This window comes from Macaca nemestrina, chromosome 17, assembly GCF_043159975.1.
Source record: "Macaca nemestrina isolate mMacNem1 chromosome 17, mMacNem.hap1, whole genome shotgun sequence".
In the NCBI taxonomy this organism is placed as follows: domain Eukaryota; kingdom Metazoa; phylum Chordata; class Mammalia; order Primates; family Cercopithecidae; genus Macaca; species Macaca nemestrina.
In genome coordinates this window covers 65,774,300-65,798,928 of record NC_092141.1, presented here as the reverse complement: position 1 = coordinate 65,798,928, position 24,629 = coordinate 65,774,300, and the positions used below count along the sequence as shown (strand labels likewise).

Here is a 24,629-nt window from a genome sequence, read left to right as displayed (position 1 = left end):
TTCAGTCCTTCCTGTTTAAATATGAATAGATATGTATTGCCATTATTGCCCTGCCTCTACTTCTCCCAAATTTAGATTGCTAGTATTTATGTAAGTTTACTAGTCACAAATAGATTCTTGCATTTCCCATTTCTTGTCATAGGGCCCTCTTTCAGTTCAATATGCTTTTATTGGCACTTACTTTGGTTTTCTTTACAGCAGCAGCTGCTAATTAGTGACAGCTTTTGAGCAAGCAGCTTGTCATTTTTGGCAGAGATAGGGGACATCCGTAGCAAGTCAGGACCATATTTTCATTTGCTAAATTTACTTTGCTACATGAAAATACATCTTGGATAAAAATTAGTCTGTAGTCAAAGGTGGCTGTGTTTACTGAATTATCTTCCTAAGTTGGCATTCTTATCCTATAGTTGAAGAACTCACAGAGATGAAAAAAAAAGAAGAAAGAGGTTCAGTGTCTATCAGACTGATGCCATAAGTCCTGAGTCATCCTTCTAACATTAATCTACATTCTGGGTATAGAACCTCATCATCTTGTTTTGGCACAATCATAAATCTTTCTGGATTGTAGTTAGTGGCATACATGGTAACTGAAGGAGTGAATTGTTGACAAATGTGCTTTTCATTTATACTCAGCTTCTTTCTTGAGATATAATTAAAAGAAAGGTTAGTTTGCTTAGAGAAGATGCTTTCTTTGGAATTTCAGCTCATCTTAGCATCATCATATTTCATGTAATTCTTCTCTTTGAAATTGCTGCAATAAAGTGTTAGCTCTATTTTACAAACTTGTCACGATGTTTACGAGGGTGGCACAACTTGCTATTATGTTTACCTTGATTAGCACCAATGATGAGTCAAAATCTCCGTCATAGTTTCTATAAAGTGTGATTCACTCCCATTATTCCTGTAATAAGGATTCAAGTTAATGACCTCCACAGTGTTAAAAATATCCTGAAGGAAATAACTGACCTACCATCCATTTCCCCCAATTTAGGTCCTTTTTGTAACATGGAGGTCTATAAAAATTGTATTCCATACACAATTACTGAATACCAACCATGTGTGTGAAGTACTATATTAGGGAAATCAAAATGAATCAGAGAGACATGGTCCTCGCTCCTGGATGGCTTACAGTCTATTAGTTGGCCAGCAGATAACTTAGTTGTTTGGTTCTTATGCCCAGAGTGTAGGGTAAATTCTAATTCTAAAGGAGGAAAACATCCCATCTTTTAAAAATAGGATGATCAAAATGATCAAAGACATTGGATACAAATATTGTATTGATTCTATTTCTAGCTAAAGGTGTTAAAGATTGTTTGAGGCACCTTTCCTAGGCTTATGGAACTGCCAGGCGTCCTTGTCCCAAATTTCCCCTTGACATATCGCACAGCACTGTTAAATTCAGATGTTGCCTTCTGTATCAGAGTTTCTTTGTCTTGATGGCATAGCTTGGAGAACCCAGATGATCTCCTAGCATTCAACTCATATTTAATGTACATCAATAGTAACATAGTTATTTGTATATTTTCTTTTCTTCTTTTTTTTTGAGACAGAGCCCAGGCTGGAGTGCAGTGGCACAATCTCGCCTCACTGTAACCTCCACCTCCTGGGTTCAAGCCATTCTCCTGCCTCAGCTACCCCAGTAACTGGGATTACAGGCATGCACCACCATGCCCAGCTAATTTTTTGTATTTTTAGTAGAGATGGGGTTTCATCATGTTGGCCAGGCGTGTCTCGAACTCCTGACCTTATGATTCGCCCACCTTGGCCTCCCAAAGTGCTGGGATTACAGGTGTGAGCCACTGTGCCCAATCTATTTGTATATTTTCATTTTAACATGTATTAATTATAGTAGGAATTTATCATATATACCTTGTCTCCAACCCAGTGCACAGTAGCATCAGGGAAGTTGCTGTTTAGTTATTGGTATCATGTGAACAGGTATCCAGATGGCAGCTAACTTCAGTATCCTTTGTTATCCTGTCTTACACACTGGAATGTTTAACAAGTTGCTTTCTCATTTCTATTAATGATATTGCCCCCTGTATGCAAAATGTTTTCTGCCGTTAGAAAGCCTGAGTTTCAGATGTTCTATGATAAATATTGGTGATGGATAATAATGTAACTAGTGGAAATCCATTAAGGAATTTGCGAACTAGTTTAACAAAGTTAACAATTCAGCTTCTTATAGGAAATGTTGCATTGCTAATTCTGACCACAAGTGGTCAGGATCTAGGTTTTGGCCTTATGGGAAAGTTACCCACGCCCAGGACAGTTCTCGTTATTCTCCTCCCACTCACTTTTACAATCTAAAGCTTTTGGCTAATTTCTGATTGATTTAAAAGAATGAAGGTGAACCCCCACCCCCCAAATATGGCGTCCTTTGGTTGTGTTTGGAGGTTTGTCTTCTTGTTGCTTACCCTGAGGGGAGTCTCATTTAAAGCCTTGTTTTTGGATTGTCAAATAATCTTTTTGTATCCATTTGTGAATTGCATTTTGTGATAATTTATTTTGTGGCACATGCTATAAACGAATCTTAAACTGCAAGTATCTCTGTCAGGAAAAACTCATTTGACTAGGTGATGATTTTTTTTTTTTTTTTTTTAAACAGAACTTCACTCTGTCACCCAGGCTGCAGTGCAGTGGCGCAATCTCCACTCACTGCAACCTCCGCCTCCTGGGTTCAAGTGATTCTCCTGCCTCAGCCTCCCAAGTAGCTGGGACTACAGGTGCCTGCCACCACACCTGGCTAATTTTTTGTATTTTTAGTAGAGATGGGGTTTCACCGTGCTAGCCAGGATGGTCTCGATCTCCTGACCTCGCGATCTGCCCGCCTCAGCCTCCCAAAGTGCTAGGATTACAGGCATGAGCCACCGCGCCCAGCCTGGTGATGATTTTCAATAATTAAAGCACTGTGGTTCACAGCCTGAGCTCCGAAGGTGGACAAAACTCCTTGAATATTTATTACTACTACTGTTACTATAATTCTATTACTACTGCTCCTAGTACTTTATTTTTCTTATTTCCCATGCTTTGCTGTTATTTAAGGTTTGGTGATTAAATATAGGAAGGGCTTGGAAATGAAGTCATTTATTTTGTTTCCAACACAAAACAGTTTCTAGTGTGGGTGTGTGGGTAGCTTAATTTAACATAACAAACTAATACGTTTTTCCTTGAACTCCATACTATCTTCATTTCAAACTAGGTATTCTCAGAGTGGGGTTAAAATACTCTCCATCATCAAAGCCCAAACTTTTTAGAAGATCTTGCTTGTCTCACAAAAACCCTGGTATCTCTGTTGCCACCACAACCTGAAACTAACGAGTTAGAAACCACACAGAGCCCACGACATTCGGTAGGAGCCCGTAACATTTTCTCGCAAGTTTTATGTAGATAGTTAAGCCCGGAACTGATCTGGTTGAGAAAACGTTTAAAATCATCATTTTCCCTTCCTTCTCCTACACTTTTATACTCAGAAGGGCCTAATTTTGCTCCTCTAGGAAGATTGAATGCATAGGCTTTCATGTAGTTTAAAACTCTCTTAATTTAAAGAAGTCTGGGTTTGGCGCAGTGGCTCATGCCTCTCATCCCAGCACTTCGGAAGGCCTAGGTGGGTGGAGCGCTTGAGTTCAGGAGTTCGAGACCAGCCTGGGCAACATAATGAAGCCCCCTTTCTACCAAAAACACAAAAAATTAGCCAGGCATAGTGGCACACACCTGTGGTCCCAGCTACTCAGGAGACTACAAGAGGATTGCTAGAGCCTGGGAGGCGGAGGTTGCAGCGAGCTGAGATCACGCCACTGCACTCCAGCCTGGGTGACAGGGTGAGACCCTATCTCAAAAAAAAAAAAAAAATTATATTTTCTATTCTCTTCCCCTTTTTGTTATGTGTTTTGCAGTCTTTTCTCCATGTCTAATCTAAGAAACTTATATATTCATTGTATATATGCCTACTGGTTGTCAGCATTGAACCCTGCCTGTGCCCTAGCATGTTGTACAATGACTGACTTGACTTTATTGTGAGAATAAGAAAGTTCAAAATTTATTCGTTTTTTATCAGTCGACTAGGGACCTTATCTGTTGCTGCATTTATTATCTCTAAAATATTATCTTCTTTTTCTTTTTCTTTTTTGAAATGGAATCTCGCTCTGTTGCCCAGGCTGGAGTGCAGTGGCGCATTCTTGGCTCACTGCTACCTCCATCTCCCAGGTTCAAGCAATTCTCCTGCCTCAGCCTCCCGAGTAGCTGGGATTACAGTCGCGTGCCACCACATCCAACTAATTTCGTGTATTTTTGGTAGAGACGGGATTTCACCATGCTGGCCAGGATGGTCTCAAACTCCTGACCTCAAGTGATCCACCAACCTTGGCCTCCCAAAGTGCTGGGATTACAGGCCTGAGCCACCACACCCGGCCTACCGTCTTATTTTTAGATGGAGACTTCTGGACATTGGTATAAAATCTAGATGGTTCCAGTCCTGACCTTTTCCTCATGTTTAATCTCACCTTCCTAACACTTCCACCACTGTTGAAAAGGTATAGCTCCATATGATCTTACTGCCCTTCATTCAGTCAAGCGAGACACTGACATTGCATAGATTCTGGGTCTCACATTTGCTTTGTTTTTATCTGGAGCTTTACTGGAAACTAAATGCTATTGCGTACTAGCTGCAGAAGCAGGAGGGGAAGTTGGCAAGAATTCGCTGCTTTCTGTTTGGTCTGTCTGAGGCAGCTGACCTTTTGGAAGGAAATCGCTGCTCTTTGCTTCTTCCGGTAACAGTGCTGCCTATGAAAGAACACATACACAGAAGGGCTCTGCCGTTATCCTGGCTGATGCCTTGCAGCATTAGCTGTTAGTTGAGGTGGGAGCCTTTCAGTGCATCTGTTGTGTGCTGTAGGAGCATGCACTCAAGTTCCTACACCATGCTAAGTTGTGTGTAGATCCACTATTAGAGGTATAGTGAGAGACAGTCTGTTACCAGAAAAAGTAGTTTACTTTAGCAAAAGTAATTGCATTTTATTTATTCCCACTATGAGTGCTGTAGTAAATATGGACAATTATTTTGTGCACAATTTCAGTTCATCTTAATGTTAAATGTCCTGGTAATTGCTTTTTGTACCTGGATATCTGCTGTTGTTTGTTGTTTTTTTTCCCCTAGCAGGACAAACATTTCGATTTGCCAAGACATAAGTTCTTATTTAAGATCTTCTCAGAATTAGAATAAGGTTCTTTTTTTTTTTTTTTTTTTACGACAAGATCTCACAGTGTCACCCAGGCTGGAGTGCGGCACAATCACGGCTCACAGCAGCCTCAAACTCCTGGGCTTAAGCAATTCTCCTGCCTGTCTCCTGAGTAGCTAGAACTACAGGCATGTACCACCACACGGGGCTAATTTTTAAATTTTTTTAGAGATGGAGTCTCACTATGTTGCCTAGGCTTGTCTCAAACTCCTGGCCTAATCAATCTTCCCATCTCGGCCTCCCAGAGTGCTGGGTTTACAGGCATGAGCCACTGTGCCTGGCCCAGAATTAGCTGCTTCTTTCATACTTTTTTTTTTAGAGACAGAGTCTGGCTCTGTCGTCCATCTGGCATGCAGTGGTGCAATCATAGCTCACTGCAGCTGCTAACTCCTGGGCTCAAGTGATTCTCCCCTCATCCTCCCAAGTAACTAAGACTACAGGTGTGTGCCACCATATGCTACTACTTTTTGTTTTGCTTTCTTTGTAAAGACAGAGCCTTGATATGTTGCCCAAGCTGGTCTTGAACTCCTGAGCTCAGGTGATCCTCTGTCTCGGCCTCCCAAAGTGCTGGGATTACAGGTGTGAGCCACTACACCTGGCCAATGTTTAGTTTCTTAACAAACCTGCTACTCGTTGGATCCACTTTTTATGCAGGACTTGTTTTACTTAAACACGGGTAGTTGGACACCCCACAACTTGGGATTATTTTCAGAAAGCTATAATTAGGTTTCATATCACCCAGTAAGCAAACAAGGAAACTAACCGGCTGATGAGGCATTTCTCTCTTAAAAGAGATTTCAGTTTTGTATTGCTTTAATTAAAACATACTCAGTTCAGTTTTTATTTTATTTTAAGTGACATATTCAAGTTATGTCTAAGTAAAAATGAAACAGATTTTAGTTCATGGCAAATTAAGAGAACACAGCTACCTGGAAAATGGGGCGAACTGCCATGTCCTTCTGCGTTTAGTTTTGGTTTGGTGGATAGGTATGCTTTTCTAAGGTATTATTGGTCTCTTCCCTAGATTTGCTGTTGATGGCAGAGATGGTTGGGTGAAGGTTTGTGTTGATGTACATAGAAGACGTAGAGATTAGTACAGAGAGAAACATCTCAGGGCCTCCTTAGCAAGATTGCCCTGCAGTGCTTCTATTCTTGGAAACTGGTCTGATCTGTCCCACTTTCCTGGGGTAATGAAGAATCCAGGGGGAATGCAAACCCTGTGTTGGTTTTAGGTATAGGTTGTCACAAAATAAATTGATATCAACAAAACAGGAAGATATCCCCCCAGTTCTGTTGGCCTTTGAGTAGGAGCAAAGTTAGGAACCAACAGCTGAGGTTTCCTGTGATCTGCTCTTGTAACGATAGCTTTCTAGAGGCCTTGAATTGTTACTCTTGAACTGTCAAGGGCCTTCACATGAACCAATTGTGTTCAGGTATGTGATTAGAGGTAAGAGATGTGTTTGTTTGTGTTTAGAAATGGGGTCTCGCTTTGTGGCTCAGGCTTGAGCACAGCGGCGTGATCATAGCTCACTGCAGCCTTGACCTCCTGGGAGCGCTCCTGTCCCAGCCTCCTGAGTAGCTTGGACTGCAGAAGTGAGTCACCATGCGAGCTAGAAAGTTTTTTATTTTAAAGAAATTCTGGTACTGTTGTGAGTGGATTTCTGTGTATTTCGTCATGTTTACAGTTGGTACAAGTTTGCTTAATCATACCAAAGATGAAAGAGAGCCACTAATATATATAAATATATGTCAGAATTACAAATTAATCTATTATTAACAGTCTTAAATCACTACTTGAAAACACATTTAAGGCACTATATATTTGAAAGTGAAATAATTGCATTTCTTTAACATTTTTTTTTATAATTCTGAATTTTTACCGTTTTCATGTTCTACTTAAATCAAGGCTGCCCAGGTAAGACAGTGTTATAACCTGGATATTATCATGGCCAACATGGCGAATCCCCATCTCTATTAAAAATAAAAAAATTAGGGCTGGGCACAGTGGCTCACGCCTGTAATCCCAGCACTTTGGGAGGCCGAGGTGGGCAGATCACCTGAGGTCAGGAGTTTGAAACCAGCCTTGCCAACATTGTGAAAACCTGTCTCTATTAAAAATACAAAAAATACGGCTGGGCGCGGTGGCTCACGCCTGTAATCCCAGCACTTTGGGAGGCCGAGGCGGGCGGATCACAAGGTCAGGAGATCAAGACCATCCTGGCTAACACGGTAAAACCCCGTCTCTGCTAAAAATACAAAAAATTAGCCAGGGGTGGTGGCACACGCCTGTAGTCCCAGCTACTCAGGAGGCTGAAGCAGGAGAATGGCCTGAACCTGGGAGGCGGAGTTTGCAGTGAGCCAAGATCAGGCCACTGCACTCCAGGCTGGGCGACAGAGTGAGACTCCATCTCAAAAAAAAAAAAAAAAAAAAAAAAAAGCCGGGCATGGTGGCGGGCACCTGTAATCCCAGCTACTCGGGAGGCTGAGGCAGGAGAATCGCTTGAACCTGGGGGGCGGAGGTTGCAGTGAGCCAAGATCGCGCCACTGCACTCCAGCCTGGGCACCAAGAGCAAAACTCCGTCTCAAAAAAAAAAAATAAAAATAGGCCGGGCGCGGTGGCTCAAGCCTGTAGTCCCAGCACTTTGGGAGGCCAAGACGGGCGGATCACAAGGTCAGGAGATCGAGACCATCCTGGCTAACCTGGTGAAACCCCGTCTCTACTAAAAAATACAAAAAACTAGCCGGGCGAAGTGGCGGGTGCCTGTAGTCCCAGCTACTCAGGAGACTGAGGCAGGAGAATGGCGTGAACCGGGGAGGCGGAGCTTGCAGTGAGCGGAGATGGCGCCACTGCACTCCAGCCTGGGGGACAGAGCGAGACTCCGTCTCAAAATAAATAAATAAATAAATAAATAAATAAATAAATAAATAAATAAGCTGGGCATTGGTGGCAGGTGCCTATGGTCCCAGCCGCTCAGGAGGCTGAGACAAGAGAATTGCTTGAATGCGAGTGGTGGGGGTTGCAGTGAGCCAAGATCGTGCCACTGCACTTTAACCCAGTTGAAAGAGCAAGACTGTGTCTCAAAAAAATAAATCAAATCAAATCAAAATTTAAAAATGCATCTACATGGTTTTATATTTCAACATAGTTTTTACATTTAATTTAACTGGTTGCACCATATCCCGTTAGATTAATATGTTATAGTCTAATCATCCCCCTATTCTGGACATTTTGGTTATTTCTGGTTTCTCCCAATGGTATATATCCCTGGGAATGGGCCTAAATCAAGGCACTCGTCAAAGAAAATTTTGCTAGGTAGAAATTAATATTGTAATTCTCAATGGTAAGAGGGAGGCCGTGAACTTTAATGGGGAAAATATTGGTAACATGTAGATTTATTAATAAATTGCCTGTTTTGTTTGTTTTTAACTTTCAAACAAGAGGAAAGGGATTGTATTTCATTTAAGTAGTATAGAAACGGTATTGTAGTAGCTGAGGGTTTTTTTTCCTGAACTAAAAGATTTGAATTGTCCAAGAGACACATTCTAGGATGAGTTCATCTTGAATTACAGTACAAATATAAACCTTCACTAGAAATTCTGAGGCTGGGCCGGGCGCGGTGGCTCAAGCCTGTAATCCCAGCATTTTGGGAGGCCGAGACGGGCGGATCACGAGGTCGGGAGATCGAGACCATCCTGGCTAACATGGTGAAACCCCGTCTCTACTAAAAAATACAAAAAACTAGCCGGGCGAGGTGGCGGGCGCCTGTAGTCCCAGCTACTCGGGAGGCTGAGGCAGGAGAATGGCGTAAACCCGGGAGGCGGAGCTTGCAGTGAGCTGAGATCCGGCCACTGCACTCCAGCCTGGGCGGCAGAGCGAGACTCCGTCTCAAAAAAAAAAAAAAAAAAAAAAGAAATTCTGAGGCTGGCTGGGTGCGGTGGCTCACACTTGTCATCCTAGCACTTTGGGAGGCCGAGGTAAGAGGATCGCTTGAGCCCAGGAGTTCGTGACCAGCCTGGGCAACATAGCAAGACCCCATCTCTTAAAAAAAAATTAGCCAGGCATGGAGGCACACACCTGTGGTCCCAGCTACTCAGGAGGCTAAGGGAGGAGGATCACCTGAACCCAGGAGGTTGAGACTGCAGTGAGCAGCGATTACGCTATAGCACTCCAGCCTGAGCGACAGAGTGAGACTATGTTTCAAAAAAAAAAAAAAAATTCTGAAGCTAACATAGGACTACATGCCAGCTTCAAATCATTTCTTATTTTTCCATAATGGAGATGGTCATTATTTTTGGGCTACAGCAAGTGCTTTTAGTCATCTGGAAAGTGATACAGATGTAGCTTCTTCCCAAAGGGATGGCTGAAGTTGCTGGCTGGATTTGGACATGGAGATAATGATAACACACATACACTGTGGGCCACCATGGCATGAGAGAGCCCAGCTTGCATGCTGGTAGCCTACAAGCTGCAGCACAATGCCTCAGAAGTCCAGATTTTTATTTACCACCAGGGACAGTTTCACAGTGAGAGTCAAACCTCTGCTCTCATTGCTTTGTTTTTCTTTTTTGGAATTTTTGCCCTTAATTTTGATTTTGAAAAAATTATAAATGACTGAAAAGTGGAAAGAATAGAACAATGAGTACTCACATATACTTCACCTAGGTTGAGCCAGTGTTCACAGTTGTTAGATTTACTTTCCCACACTCCCCACCACTGTCACTCTTCCGTTTCTCCTTCCAAAGTTAAGTTGTAGACGTCATGACCATTTACCCTCAAATACTTGACATTGTATCTACTCTGAGCAAGGGCATTCTCCTACACAACCTCAATGGCATTGTCACAAGAAATTCAGCAGTGATATAACAACATCTAATATATAATGATATAATGGACTTTAGAGCTGTGGGTGTTTTTGTTTGTTTTGAAACAGAGTCTCACTCAGTTGCCCAGCCTGGAGTGCAAGTGGCGCAATCTCAGCTCACTACAACTTCCGCCTCCCGGGTTCAGGAGATTCTTGTGCCTCAGCCTTCCAAGTAGCTGCAACTACAGGCGTGCGCCACCACGCCAACTGATTTTTGTATTTTTAGTAGAGACAGGGTTTCACCATGTTGGCCAGGCTGGTCTTGAACGCTTGACCTCGAGTGATCCGCCGGCCTTGGCTTCCCAAAGTGCTGGGATTACAGGTAGGAGCCACCGCGTCCAGTCGTGTTTTTGTTTTTGAATTATGCTCTTGGTGGTTGTGTCTCTGCAGTCTCCTTTAACCTAGAACAGTTCTACCTGTTTTGGGTGGGCGTGGGATCATTGATGAGAGTCTCACAATTTGGATTTGTCTGATTGTTTCTTCATGATTTAGTTTGTGTATTCTTTTCAGCAAATCATATCTGGAGGCACATAATGTCAGTTTATCCCATGATTGGGGATGTTTGATCACTCGGTTAAGGTATTGTCCTCCAGATTTATCCACGGAAATGCCTCTTTTCCCCTTTGTGAATAATAAGTAATATGTGAGTAGTACTTTGAGACTAAATGTTCTTCCCCAACAACTGTCACCTAATGGTTTTAGCAGCTGTGATGATCCTTGTCTGAGTCTACTCTCTTTATTTTTGAGATTGTGCATTTTTGGCCAAGACTTTATATCCTATATTTAGATGAGAGTTTTAAATATATGGTAACCTGCTGATTGAAACTTGATTTTTATATTTAGTAAGTAGGTCCTTTTTCTACCTTCTCCTTTCTTCCCTCCCTTACCCTTTTCCTCTCCTCCATTCTCTGTTCTTCCCATTATAATATGCAATGATTTGGCTGTGACAAAGATTAATGACTGATTGTCTTCCCAGAATATTATCGTCTCTATGTTGCCTGGGCACATTTTTCCTTGTTTGTTTCTTTGTGAGCCAAATGCTTTTATTCTTTCTGTTCTCTTCCCATCTGTTTAATAATATGATTTTTTAAAAAAGAGAATTGGCTTCCTGATTGCATATAAGGTAGTATTTAGAAAAAAAAAAAATTAAAGAGCAGATGGCTCTGGTATTGACCTACTTCTAAATGTGATAGCCTTCTTACTTGATATTAGTCCCATTTTAATATGAATGAAGTCTTGATCCTTTATTGCTGCTATTGAATATTTTTTCTGTCCCTCAAAATCCCTATACGAGGCTGGGCATGATGGCTCACGCCTGTAATCCCAGCACTTTGGGAGGCCGAGGTGGGTGGATCACTTGAGGTCAGGAGCTCAAGACCAGCCTGGCCAACATGGTGAAATCCTGCCTCTACTAAAACTCCAAAAATTAGCCAGACACAGTGGCACATGCCTGTAATCCCAGCTGCTCGCGAGGCTGAGACAGGAGAATCACTTGAACCCGGGAGGGAGGCAGAGGTTGCAGTGACCTGAGATTGTGCCACTGAACTCCAGCCTGGGTGACACAGTGAGACTCTGTCTCAAAAAAAAAAAAAAAATAAGAAAAGTACATAGAAAATGGCAGGCCACCTTAAGTCCTCAACATGCATGCAGCCTGGTGCAGTGGTACAAGTAAGTGCAGGTTCTCAGGTAGGTCCAGCCCAGATAGTACCCCTTAGTAGTATGGGACCGACCTGGAGCAAGTGGTTCACCTCTTTTTTAAAAATAGCTTTACTGAGATATAATCATGTACTACAAAATTCACCCTTTGAAGTATATTCTCAGAGTTATACAATTATCACCACTGTCTAATTCCAGAACATTTTCATCATCCCCTCAAAAAGCCCATACCCTTTAGCAATCATTCCCCATTTCTCCCTCCCCTCAGCCCTTGGCAACCACCAATTTATTTTCTGTCTCTATGGATTTGCCTATTCCGGATATTTCATAAAAATGGAATTTACAGTATGTTCCCTTGCATGCCTTTCACTTTACATAGTGATTTCAAGGTCATCCACACTGTAGCATGCGTCAGTACTTCATTCCTTTTTAACGTCTACATAATATTCTGTCTTATTCATTGTATTTATCCATTCCTATCCATATTATCTGTTTATCCTTTGGTGGACATTTGAATTGTTTCCACTTTGGGGTGATTATGAGGTGATTATGAATAATGCAGCTGTGAACATTTGTGTATCTGTTTTTTGTTTTTTTGTTTTGTTTTGTTTTTGAGACAGAGTCTTGCTCTGCTCGCTCTGTCCTCCAGGCTAGAGTGCAGTGGCACAGATCTTGGCTCACTACAACCTCTGCCTCCCGGATTCAAGTAATTCCCCTGCCTCAGCCTCCCAAATAACTAGGATTACAGGCACCCGCCACTGTGCCCGGCTCATTTTAAAAAACATTTTTAGTAGAGATGGTGTTTTGCCATGTTGGTCAGGCTGGTCTCGAACTCCTGACCTCAGGATCCACTCGCCTCAGTCTCCCAAAGGGCTGAGATTACAAGCATGAGCCACTGCGCCCGGCCTGTATACCCACTTTTTGGGGACACATGTTTTCAGTTCTCTTAGGCATATACCTAGGAGTGGAACTATTGGAAATGTGGTAACTGTATGTTTACCCTTTTGTAGAATTGCCAGATAGTTTTCGAAAACTGTTTCACCACGATACAATTCTACTTAATCTTGATGACCCTCAATTTCCTCATCTATAACGTGGGGATAACAATAGTGCCTACGTCTGAGGGATTTAGGATTAAGAGTAGATTCATAAAAGCACTTGTTATAAGTAATATAGGAAGTGCTTAGCTAGCTCTTAAATCTGGATGGGGGATAATAATAACACTGATAACTGTTATTTATTTCTCATCCTATTTCTGAAGTTTATTTTTATTTATTAGATGAATTGGAATGTTTGTTGCTAATAATTCATAAAGCAGTATAATAAATGAAAACTTCAAATTTCATTAGTTGTTTTTTGTACTTTAATTAGTAAAAGTCAGATATGTCCTTGGAAGGAATAGGTAAAGGCATGGCTCCCTGCTGGCTTAGCCTTCTCTGTTCAAGAACATATTGGAAGGAATGGATAGTTTTCTTCTCTTTTTTTTTTTTTTTTTGAGACAGAGTCTTGCTCTGTCGCCAGCCTGGAGTGCAGTGGCATGATCTCAGCTCACTGCAACCTCTGCCTCCTGGGTTCAAGCGATTCTTCTGCCTCAGCCTCCTGAGTAGCTGGGACTATAGGAGCATGGCACCACGCCCAGCTAATTTTTATATTTTTAGTAGAGATAGGTTTTCACCATTTTGGCTAGGATGGTCTCCATCTCTTGACCTCGTGATCCACCCACCTCGGCCTCCCAAAGTGCTGGGATTACAGGCATGAGCCACTGCACCCGGCCTCTTCTTCTTCTTCTTCTTTTTTTTTAAGAGTTTAGGCTGGGCAACATGGTGAAACCCCGTCTCTACTAAAAATACAAAAAATTAGCCAGGCGTGGTGGCGGGTGCCTGTATTCCCAGCTACTCTGGAGGCTGAGGCAGGAGAATGGTGTGAACCTGGGAGGCAGAGCTTGCAGTGAGCCGAGACCAAGCCACTGCACTCCAACCTGGGAGACAGAGCAAGACTCCATCTCAAAAAAAAAAAAAAAAAAAAAAAAAAAATAGAGTTTAGTATGCATAAGGCAAAATCAAAGCCTTGCTGTTACTGTACTACCCTCACCCTTTGCAATTCTCCATTCTTTCATTCAAAGATAAGAGAACAGACTTCACAGTGCCTTTCCACCACCTCCCAAAAGTTCCTGTCTGTAGAAGTCCTTGTGCCAGTGAAATTGATTAAGAAATAGGAATACCATCTTTTAAAAGGGCCCGGTACGGCTGGGTGTGGTGGCTCATGCCTATAATCCCAGCACTTAGGGAGGCTGAGGCGGGTGGATCACAAGGTCAGGAGTTCAAGACCAGCCTGGCCAACATGGTAAAACCCCGTCTCTACTAAAAATACAAAATTAGGCAGGCATGGTGGTGGGCACCTCTAATCCCAGCTACTCAGGAGGCTGAGGCAGATAATTGCTTGAACCTGGGAGGCAGAGGTTGCAGTGAGCCGAGATGGCACCACTGCATTCCAGTCTGGGCAACAGAGCGAGACTCTGCCTAAAAAAAAAAAAAAAAAAAAAAAAAGGGCCAGGCACAATGGCCCATGCCTGTAATCCCAGCACTTTGGGGGAGGCTGACTTGGGAGGATCACTTGAGTGAGGAGTTTGAGACTGGCCTGGGCACCATAGTAAGACCTTGTCTCTACAAAAAAAAAAAAAAAATTTTTTTCTTTAATTAGCCAGGTGTGATGGCATGTGCCCACAGTCCCAGCTACTTGGGTGGCTGGGGTAGGAAGATCCCTCAAGCCCAGGAGTTTGAGGCTGCGGTGAACCATGATCACACCACTGCACTCCAGCCTGAGTGATGGAGTAAGACCCTGTCTCGGATGGATGGATGGATGGATGGATGGATGGATGGATGGATGGATGGATGGATGGATGGATGGAAACGTTTATACTGGAGATACTGGTTAAAGAGAAGGATAGCAAGAGCTATTTGTGGAGGATTGATTTTTGGAAAGTTTGTTAAATTGAGTTAAAATTAGAGATGGGAGAGAGAAGCTGGTTTTGTAAGTTTAAGGCAACAGTAAGAACAGTAGTGAGTACTTACAGAGCACCTGCTCTTAGCCAGACACTGTTTTAGGTATGTACATAAAACTAATTCATTCTTACAGCAGCCTCCTAAGGGGCATAAGTATTATTATTCCCATTGTACAAACAAGAAAACTGAGGCACAGAGAGACTTAACGGGCTGTCTTTGACAGAACCATGTTTAGGTGAGTTCAGCATTATCTCTAAAAGTTTAACCCCAGTTTAGAGACTTTGGCCCTGGGATGGGGAGGTAGGATGGAGAATCGGAATTATAAAATGCTTTAAATTATACACACAAATCCAGCAGACCAAATCTGCTAGATTCATATTATTCATATTATTATATTCATATTGTTCATAATATTATTCATATTAATCCCCTACTTCCACCCCATGCTAGAATTCACTTGCTGAGTTGGCAGATACACAGTGGGCCTTCTAATGTCATACACTACTCTCCACTGCAGTTGAGCTAGGGCAAGACCTTGGTCACAGTGTTCTGGAAGTCCTCAGAGAGAGTGATGTTTTTCTTTGTTATAGTTTATATTTTACTTTTAGAAAGGAAAAGCATCTGGGCCGGGCGCGGTGGCTCAAGCCTGTAATCCCAGCACTTTGGGAGGCCGAGACGGGCGGATCACGAGGTCAGGAGATCGAGACCATCCTGGCTAACACGGTGAAACCCTGTCTCTACTAAAAAAATACAAAAAAAAAAAACTAGCCGGGCGAAGTGGCGGGTGCCTGTAGTCCCAGCTACTCGGGAGGCTGAGGCAGGAGAATGGCGTGAACCCGGGAGGCGGAGCTTGCAGTGAGCCGAGATCTGGCCATTGCACTCCAGCCTGGGCGACACAGCAAGACTCCGTCTCAAAAAAAAAAAAAAAAAAGAAAAGAAAGGAAAAGCATCTGAGAAAAGATATTTATGACTAAGACAAAATTACTCCAAATCCCACTCACTTATATCATTTATTTATGTGGTGGACATTCATTTTTATGGTTTTTCAGTAAGCCTGTAACATTCTGAGCTATTAGACTTTGAAACTTTTATTAACAAGTGCCTGAGGGCCCGAATGATTTCTTTGGCTCTCCAAGCCCATGGGTATATCCAGATATATAAGGTTGAGGTAGGTGCCTTATGCCTTCAGAAAGTACCGTGTTCTGCATCCAAGGCTGTTTTAGGTTGTTCTGAAATGCTTGTGAACACAGAGTGCAACTCATTCGAGCTCAAATAGTTCTTATCTTCGGCCTAAAAATAAGATTGTGAATCCATTTCCCAGTCTTTAGAGAATCCCCTGTGATGGTTTACCAAAGAACAAACCACTTCCCTTGTCTGAACATCACGCACTGAAATTGGAGCTACCCGTAAATAAGCAGAAGAGGGCGGGTCCTGAGGACAGAGGTACAGTCCTTGTGGATGCAGAGTAGCGTTTGATGGCTGGCTGAATGCCAGTTAGAAGAATGAATGTCGGTTAGATGAATGCCACTCATGTCAGGCATGTGGACATAGCCTGATAAGGGGGTGAAGTGTTCTGACATGTATGAAGAAAAATACTACTTAGCGGCCAGGCATGGTGGCTCATGCCTGTAATCCCAGCACTTTGGGAGGTCAGGCAGGTCACCTGAGGTCAGTAGTTCAAGACCAGCCTGGCCAACATGGTGAAACCCCATCTGTACTAAAAAAAAATTAGCCAGGCAGCTGGGCGCGGTGGCTCACGCCTGTAATCCCAGCACTTTGGGAGGGAAAGGTGGGCGGATCATGAAATCAGATCGAGACCACGGTGAAACCCCATCTCTACTAAAAATACAAAAAATTAGCCGGCGTGGTGGCGGTCACCTGTAGTCCCAGCTACTCGGGAGGCTGAGGCAGGAGAATGGCATGAACCCGGGAGGTGGAGCTTGCAGTGAGCCGAGATCACAGCACTGTACTCCAGCCTGGGTGACAGAGCGAGACTCCGTCTCAAAAAAAAAAATTAGCCAGGCATGGTGGCGGGCGCCTGTAGTCCCAGCTAGTCAGGAGGCTGAGGCAGGAGAATCACTTGAACTCGGAAGGCGGAGGCTACAGTGAGCTGAGATCACGCTACTGCACTCCAGCCTAGGCGACAGAGTGAGACTCTGTCTCAAAAAACAAACAAAAAACCACTACATAGCTTCTAGGTGTTATTCACATAACTGGGAAAACAGTTGGGTTTTTCCTAAACTGGGTATTTAGAATTTTATGATAGTCTCAGTAAGTCATCTCATATTTCACATATAGATAATTTTCAGTTTAACAGTAAAATAAAAATGACTCTGTACTAGTTAGTGTACTTTTATTTTATACTTTTGAGTAGCAGTGAGCAGAATCTACTCTCCAACTCTATCAAAGCACTTATGTGTAGTGAAACTATATTGTATTTATCAAAATAAGGTGATTGCCACTTGGTATTTACCAGCTATTATCCTTCAAATGGCATGCTATTTTAGAAAATAATTATTATGGCATGTTCACAACTAGAATTGTAAAAATATTCTGACAAATTCTAAGAGCTCAGCGTTCTACTCTTTGATGAAAACTAAGAAATAATCTAAAATTTAAGGCAAAATAGAGTGACATTTTTTAATACCCCTACATGTATGGTATATCACCACAGTATTTCTTTCCTAAAACAGTAATAGGCTCCTAAATATGCTTGACCAGCAGGGCATGTTAAATATTTGTTTATGTATTCTCTCCACAAGTATTTTTTGAACACTTTTCATGGGCAAGCCACCATACTAGACACTGGGGACACAGTCGTGAATAAGATGTGCTCCAGGCTGAGCGTGGTGGCTCATGCCTGTAATCCCAGCACTTTGGGAGGCCGAAGAGGGCAGATCATGAGGTCAGGAGGTCAAGACCATCCTGGCCAACATGGTGAAACCCCATCTCTACTAAAAATACAAAACTTAGCTGGGCGTGGCAGTGTGTGCCTGTAGTCCCAGCTACTCAGGAGGCTGAGGCAGGAGAATCGCTTAAACCCAGGAGGCAAACGCTGCAGTGAGCTGAGATTGCTGCACTCCAGCCTGGGCGACCAAGCGAGACTCCGACTGAAAAAATAATAGTAATAATAATAATAAATTAAATAATTGATTATTTAAATGGAAATCTGTTCTGTTTTCATGCCTTGGTATTTCATACTGGTATATTGTTCTATTATAACTTTGAAAAGAGCCGATGGAGTCGGTCAAATTGTATGTATACATTTATTTATGCAACAAAAAAATTGTGATGCTTTATGTGCCAGGTACCGTTCTAGACCCAGGAGAAAGCACGGTGAACAAAACAAAGTCATTGTGTTCATGGTGATTTCACCCTGGTGGGAAGTGAGTAAGCAAATATATGATCAATATCAGGAATTGCTAAATGATAAGAAGAAAAATAAAGCAGATTAAGAGGATAGAGAGTGACCAGAATGCCATTTTATTTGAGTGGGCTGGGAAGGAGTCTCTGGGGAGATAAAAGTTTTCATAGCTTTCCTTCTTTTGTCTCTTGAGTCATTTCACCTAATGAATGCAGATGCAAGAGAACGTTTGTATCTGTTGGTATCACTCATATATTCATTGAGAGCTATGGTGAGGTCCTACTTCTTATTCTTTACTACTTAGGAAGATTAACACCTGAATTCTTCTCTTCATTCTTTTATCACTCTTCCATATACTTTTTTTTTTTTTTTTTGAGACAGAGTCTTGCTCTGTTTCTCAGGCTGGAGTGCAGTGGCGTGATCTCCGCTCACTACAAGCTCCTTCGCCTCCTGGGTTCACGCCATTCTCCTGCCTCAGCCTCCCGAGGAGCTGGGACTACAGGCGACCGCCACCACGCCCGGCTAATTTTTTTTGTATTTTTAGTAGAGACGGGGTTTCACCGTGTTCGCCAGGATGGTCTCGATCTCCTGACCTCGTGATCCGCCCGCCTCGACCTCCCAAAGTGCTGGGATTACAGGCATGAGCCACTGCGTCTGGCCACTCTTCCATATACTTAAGTGCCTAAGCACCTTCATTCATCCATCTCTTATATAATTTTTTTTCTTGAGACAAAATCTGGCTCTGTCGCCCAGGCTGGAGTGCAGTGACGTAATCTTGGCTCGCTGCCACCTCTGCCTCCCAGGTTCAAGCGATTCTTCTGCCTCAGCCTCCTGAGTAGCTAGGACTACAGACACATGCCACCACACCTAGCTAATTGTTTTGTATTTTTAGTAGAGACGGGGTTTTGCCATGTTGGCCAGGCAGGACCCGAACTCCTGACCTCAGGTGATCTGCCCACCTCAGCCTCCCGAAGTGCTGGAATTACAAGCATGAGCCACCATGCCTGGCCATCTGTTCCTTATCGTTCATCCAAAAATCATGATTTGGTATCTGTTCTAGTTTTCCAAAATCTTGTGATATGATTTATTTGATTAAAAAATACATTGTGCAGTTAAGTGACTTCCAGTGTTGCTTCTGGAGAGAGCTGTTTTTCCTAAGTGTTTTGGTGAACTCACAGCCACTGAAATTTGATGTCTTGGGTCAAATTGGCTCTTACAGTGATCCCAGCCTTAATGCCTAAAAGCCCTAAATAAAATTATACACTTCTCAAGTGTTCTATAGCATTGCACAAGTCTGAAATAGATGACTGGCACTCCCCTACACCTCATCGTTGGCTAACTGACTTGTCCCATAAATAGCTCAGTGTTATGTGATCAGACAACTACAACTAACAGAAGAGATTTTTGCTTCCTAACACACTTGTGCAGTCTCTGGTAGTAAACAAAATCCAAGTCCAAGTCACCAGCCCCTAACTGTAACCTAGTTCTTAGGAGAGTTGTGCAAATCAGTAGCCAAATCATGTGGGATGGAATTCAAGATAACCCTGCCTTATACCAAACTCTACATTCTGGAAAATAGTGTTAGAGCAAGATTCATTTTCAGTCCTTATAGTTACTTGAAGTCCCTTCCCAGTCTACCCAAATGTTTCTGCCCTAATCTGGTCAAACCCAAAGAGTGTCTGCCAAATGAGTTAAAAATTGTCAGGTGAGTCTGAGGGGGCATCATGGTAGTTTTATAAAGCCTTTTTTTTTTTTTTTTTTTTTTAAATCAAGAACATGTTAAAAAAAGAAACTGCTGGCTGGGGCAGTGACTCAGCCTGTAATCCCAGCACTTTGGGAGGCCGAGGTGGGCGGATCACAAGGTCAGGAGATCGAGACCATCCTGGCTAACACACTGAAACCCCGTCTCCACTAAAAAAAAAAAAATTAGCCGGGCGAGGTGGCGGGCACCTGTAGTCCCAGCTACTCGGGAGGCTGAGACAGGAGAATGGCGTGAACCCGGGAGGCAGAGCTTGCAGTGAGCCGAGATCATGCCACTGCACTCCAGCCTGGGCGACAGTGCGAGACTCCGTCTCAGAAAAAAAAAATAAGGAGACTACCTGCTATTGGAGCATAATGGTTCATATTTCTAACTCTTAGGTGGAATGTATTGTTTTTGTGTCTGAAAGATTTGTAAATGCTATAATTTAACAGATTGCTTCATAAATTCCTTAGCAGTAACTCAGGAGGTGAACCTTGGGGCATTTTTTCCAGATAAATCTGTGCTCTGTGTGTGCAAAGCATTGCTGCTTAGGTAACCAGTGATAATGAATAGAGTTCAATCCACGCTTTAGATGCTTTTACTTTTCTTTTACTGGGCTTTTTCAAAACGACATATGTTTGTTATATTTCTGAAGTCAAAATAACAAATCTAAAACAAGTGATTTAAAAAAAAAAAATCTCTCAGCTGGGCGCAGTGGCTCACACCTGTAATCCCAGCCCTTTGGGAGGCTGAGGTGGATCACTTGAGGTCAGGAGTTCGAGACTGTCCTGGCCAGCCTGGTGAAACCCCATCTCTACTAAAAATACAAAAATTAGCTGGGTGTGGTGGTGGGTACCTGTAATCTCAGCTACTTGGGAGGCTGAGGCAGTAGAATTGCTTGAACCTGGGAGGCGGAGGTTGCAGTGAGCCAAGATCGTGCCACTGCCCTCCAGCCTGGGCGACAGAGCAAGACTCTGTCTCAAAAAAAAAAAACTCTCTGTTAATTATTTATTACTGTTGAAATGCTGCTTACCATGGCTGACAATTTTGAACAAAAGTAAAGAATATGTCTACGATGTCAAAGTTAGCAATTCTTTCCCTAATACTCCTTTTGTACTTTTGCTTATAAGACCTTAGTGCGTTTCATAGTCAGAGCTTCATAGACCCAACTGTGTATCTTTCCATGACCAGGCCGAGTGTCTACATTTTGAAAACATTTTAAAGTTAAAATCAAGAATACTGTCTTCAGTCTATCAAAAGGGCTAAAAACATTTACTTTGGCCGAGCATGGTGGCTCATGCTTGTAATCCCAGCACTTTAGGAGGCTGAGGTGGGAGGATCACTTAAGGTCAGGAGTTCAAGACCAGCCCGACCAACACAGTGAAGCCCCATCTCTACTAAAAATACAAAAACTAACCGAGCATGGTAATGCACGCCTATAATCCCAGCTACTCAGGAGGCTGAGACAGGAGAATCGCTTGAACTGGGGAGGCGGAGGTTGTAGTGAGCCAAGATTGTGCCACTGCACTCCAGCCTGGGCGGCAGAGCAAGACTGTCTCAAAAAATTAAAAATAAAAATAAATAATAAAATAAAAACATTTACCTTGGTAACTATGTGAATATTTACTCTGGTAGATGTAAGGGGAAAATAAAGAAAAAACACCGAAAGCACTGATTGTTTGTTCAACAGATTGTAAACCATGGCTGTGTGGATACAAGCTCAGCAGCTCCAAGGAGAAGCCCTTCATCAGATGCAAGCGTTGTACGGCCAGCATTTTCCAATTGAGGTGCGGCATTATTTATCCCAGTGGATTGAAAGCCAAGCCTGGTAGGTGAACAAGGATGTTTGCATCATATTTTGTGAAACACAAGAATATTGGAGTTTGGTTAGAAAGATGTCATGATGGCAACTTTCAAAGTTGTATTTTTAAACATTTTTAAATGTGATCCATAAAAAGGTATTTTTAAAAAATTTTCTTTTTATACATGAAAAGTATTTAACCCCATCTTAGATTGAGGGGATGGAATAACTCTTGGGATTTTTAAAATAGGATTTGTTCCCTTTAATAGTAAATACTGTCTAAAAGCATTAGAATATTACTGCTAATAAAGAGCAGCCAACAAATATGTTTCGAGTGCCCATAGGATGCCTAGCAGTGTCCTAAGTAATAGAATTTGTATGAAAAAAATTAAAGCCCAACCTTGTGTTGTAATCCCAACACTTTGGGAGGCCAAGGCAGGTGTATTGCTTGAGCCCAGGAGTTCAAGGAAGGCCTGAGCAACATATCAAAACCCTGTCTTTGTACAAAATACAAAAATTAGCCAGGTGTGGTGGTGTGCACCTGTAGTACCAGCTACTCGGGAGGCTGAGGTGGGAGGGTCGCTTGAGCCTGCGAGGCAGAGGTTGCCGTAACTTATGATCACACCAGTGCACTCCAGCCTAAGCAACAGAGCAAGACCCTGTCTCAAAACAAACAAACAAACAAACAAAATTAAAGCCCTCATCTCCAAATAATTCAGTGTTTCACTGGACATGGTGGTGCACATCTGTAATCCCAGCTACCCAGGATGCTGAGATGGGAGGATTGCTTGACCCCAGCAGTTTGAGGCCAGCCTAGGCAACATAGCGAGATCCTATGTCAAAAAAATAATAATAATTTGTGTTTAATGGGGCAGATAGGTGTGAATAAGCATATAATTTAATTATAATTTATTTCTTATACTTTATTAAATGTAAATTATTTTACATTTCTTAATAAATTTACATCTAACAAAAAACTAAAAATAATTTAACAGTGGAGACATTGTTTTTAATTTATATGTATTTTATATATACACATAAAGACTAAAAGAAAATTAGGTGGGTGTTGTGGCTCATGCCTGTAATCCCAGCACTTTGGGAGGCCGAGGCAGGCAGATCACTTGAGGCCAGGAGTTCTGAGACAAGCCTGGCCAACACGGCAAAATTCCATCTCTACTGAAAATACAGAAAATTAGCTGGGCGTGGTGACGGGTGTCTGTAATCCCAGCTACTCCACACGGAGGCTAAAGCACGAGAATCGCTTGAACCCGGGAGGCAGAGGTTGCAGTGAGCCGAGATCACACCACTGTACTCCAGCCTGGGCAACAGAGTGAGATTGCCTTTTTAAAAAAAAACAAAAAACAAAAAACACTAAACGAAAATATACCCAAATGTTAACACTAATTACATTCTGGTGGTAGATTTGACAAGCATTTTAATTTTTCTTTATTTTCCAGATTACTGATTACATACTTGGGGGAGGGGAGAGTTGTTTTAAATTTCTTTTAGAATTAGTACAGTGCAGTCGACTAACAGCGCAGGTTTTTAATTAGTATCATTATTACACACCAGGCAGCAGGATGTACACTGCTCAGGGTCTGGGAGCTTGCTGCTTAGTTATAGTCTGTCAGTCGATCTGGCATATTCATTTGATACTTCAAGCCTCACCATCTTAGCCAGGGGTCCTCTTTTACAGTCCCTCAGAGAAGCCAGCTTTGATGCTGCTATTTGCAGAGGGCTGTATACCTACCTATCAGTAATGTTGCCTTAGAATAATCGCAATGAGTGTTAGTAGCAAATTTCCGTTCAGAAACTAAAGATCACCAAAGAAAGGCAATTTTCTAGGCAATTAAAAAAATCTCAGCTTCATGTAATTAAGTGAGGGGGAAAAATGAGTTAAATATGAGAATGTCAGCTGTACCTTGTTTAGTACTTTCCCCTCCCTTTTCATTTTCTCTCCTGTTTTCCTGATTTGGAGGATTTAGAAAAACATGAGTAGGAAGTTTCTGTTAATTTCAGATTTCACTTAGCAGAGTTCCCGTTTGGTGTTCTCACTGAATGAATTAAAAGACTTGTGTTGATATTAAGGAAAACTTGAAATTGTTTTAGCTTTGGTTTTCTTAAGAATATAAAGATTTTAATGAAGAATCTTCAATTCTTTTTTCTTTTTTTTTTTTTTTTTTGAGACGGAGTCTCCCTCTGTCACCAGGCTGCAGTGGCTTGATTTCGGCTCACTGCAGCCTCCGCCTCCCGGGTTCAAGCTTTCTAAGTAGCTGGGATTACAGGTGCCTGCCACCACACCGGGCTAATTTTTGTATTTTTAATAGAGACGGGGTTTCACCATATTGACCAGGCTGGTCTCTTAACTCCTGACCTTGTGATCTGCCCACTTCAGCCTCCCAAAGTGCTGGGATTACAAGTGTGAGCCCCTGGGCCCAGCCAAATCTTCAGTTCTTTATGTTTAAGCCATCTAAGCAAGTCTTTTTTTAACAGAGAATTAAGGTTTCAAGTAAAGAACCAATACGTGACTTCTATGAGTTTTGCTTAAAGACTGGATCCTCTCCAGTGGGTTCCTGGCCGGGTGTGGTGGCTCATGCCTATAATCCCAGCACTTTGGGAGGCTGAGGCGGGTGGATCACTTGAGATCAGGGGTTTGAGACCTAGTCAACATGGTAAAGTCTCATCTTTGTTAAAAATATAAAAATTAGCCGGGCATGGTGGTGCACGCCTGTAATTCCAGCTACTTGGGAGGCTGAGACAGGAGAATCACTTGAACCCAGGAGGCGGAGGTTGCAGTGAACTGAGATCGTGCTACTGCATCCCAGCCTAGGCGACAGAGTGAGACTTCATCTCAAAAAAAAGAGTGGGTTTCCAGACCAGGGGCATTGTTGCCAGTTGAAACAGAGGTACAGGCTGCCCTCATTCCTTCCAGCCTTTCATTTAATACATATTCTATTTAATACATA

The 24,629-nt window shown here is 42.5% G+C and overlaps 1 protein-coding gene across 3 annotated transcripts in view; it reads left to right on the top strand.

The window, feature by feature from the left end:
- LOC105472124 (signal transducer and activator of transcription 5B) overlaps nucleotides 1–24,629 on the top strand; it is a 91,170-nt gene that overhangs the window by 35,867 nt on the left and 30,674 nt on the right. For 2 of the 3 annotated variants that reach the window (XM_071083170.1, XM_071083169.1), the window contains exon 2: nucleotides 21,553–21,690. In XM_071083170.1, the coding sequence (XP_070939271.1) occupies nucleotides 21,563–21,690 (128 nt within the window). In that variant the 5' untranslated portion in view covers nucleotides 21,553–21,562. Of the gene's footprint in view, nucleotides 1–21,552; nucleotides 21,691–24,629 lie in introns of those variants that run through there. The other variant, XM_071083171.1, reaches the window with a different exon arrangement.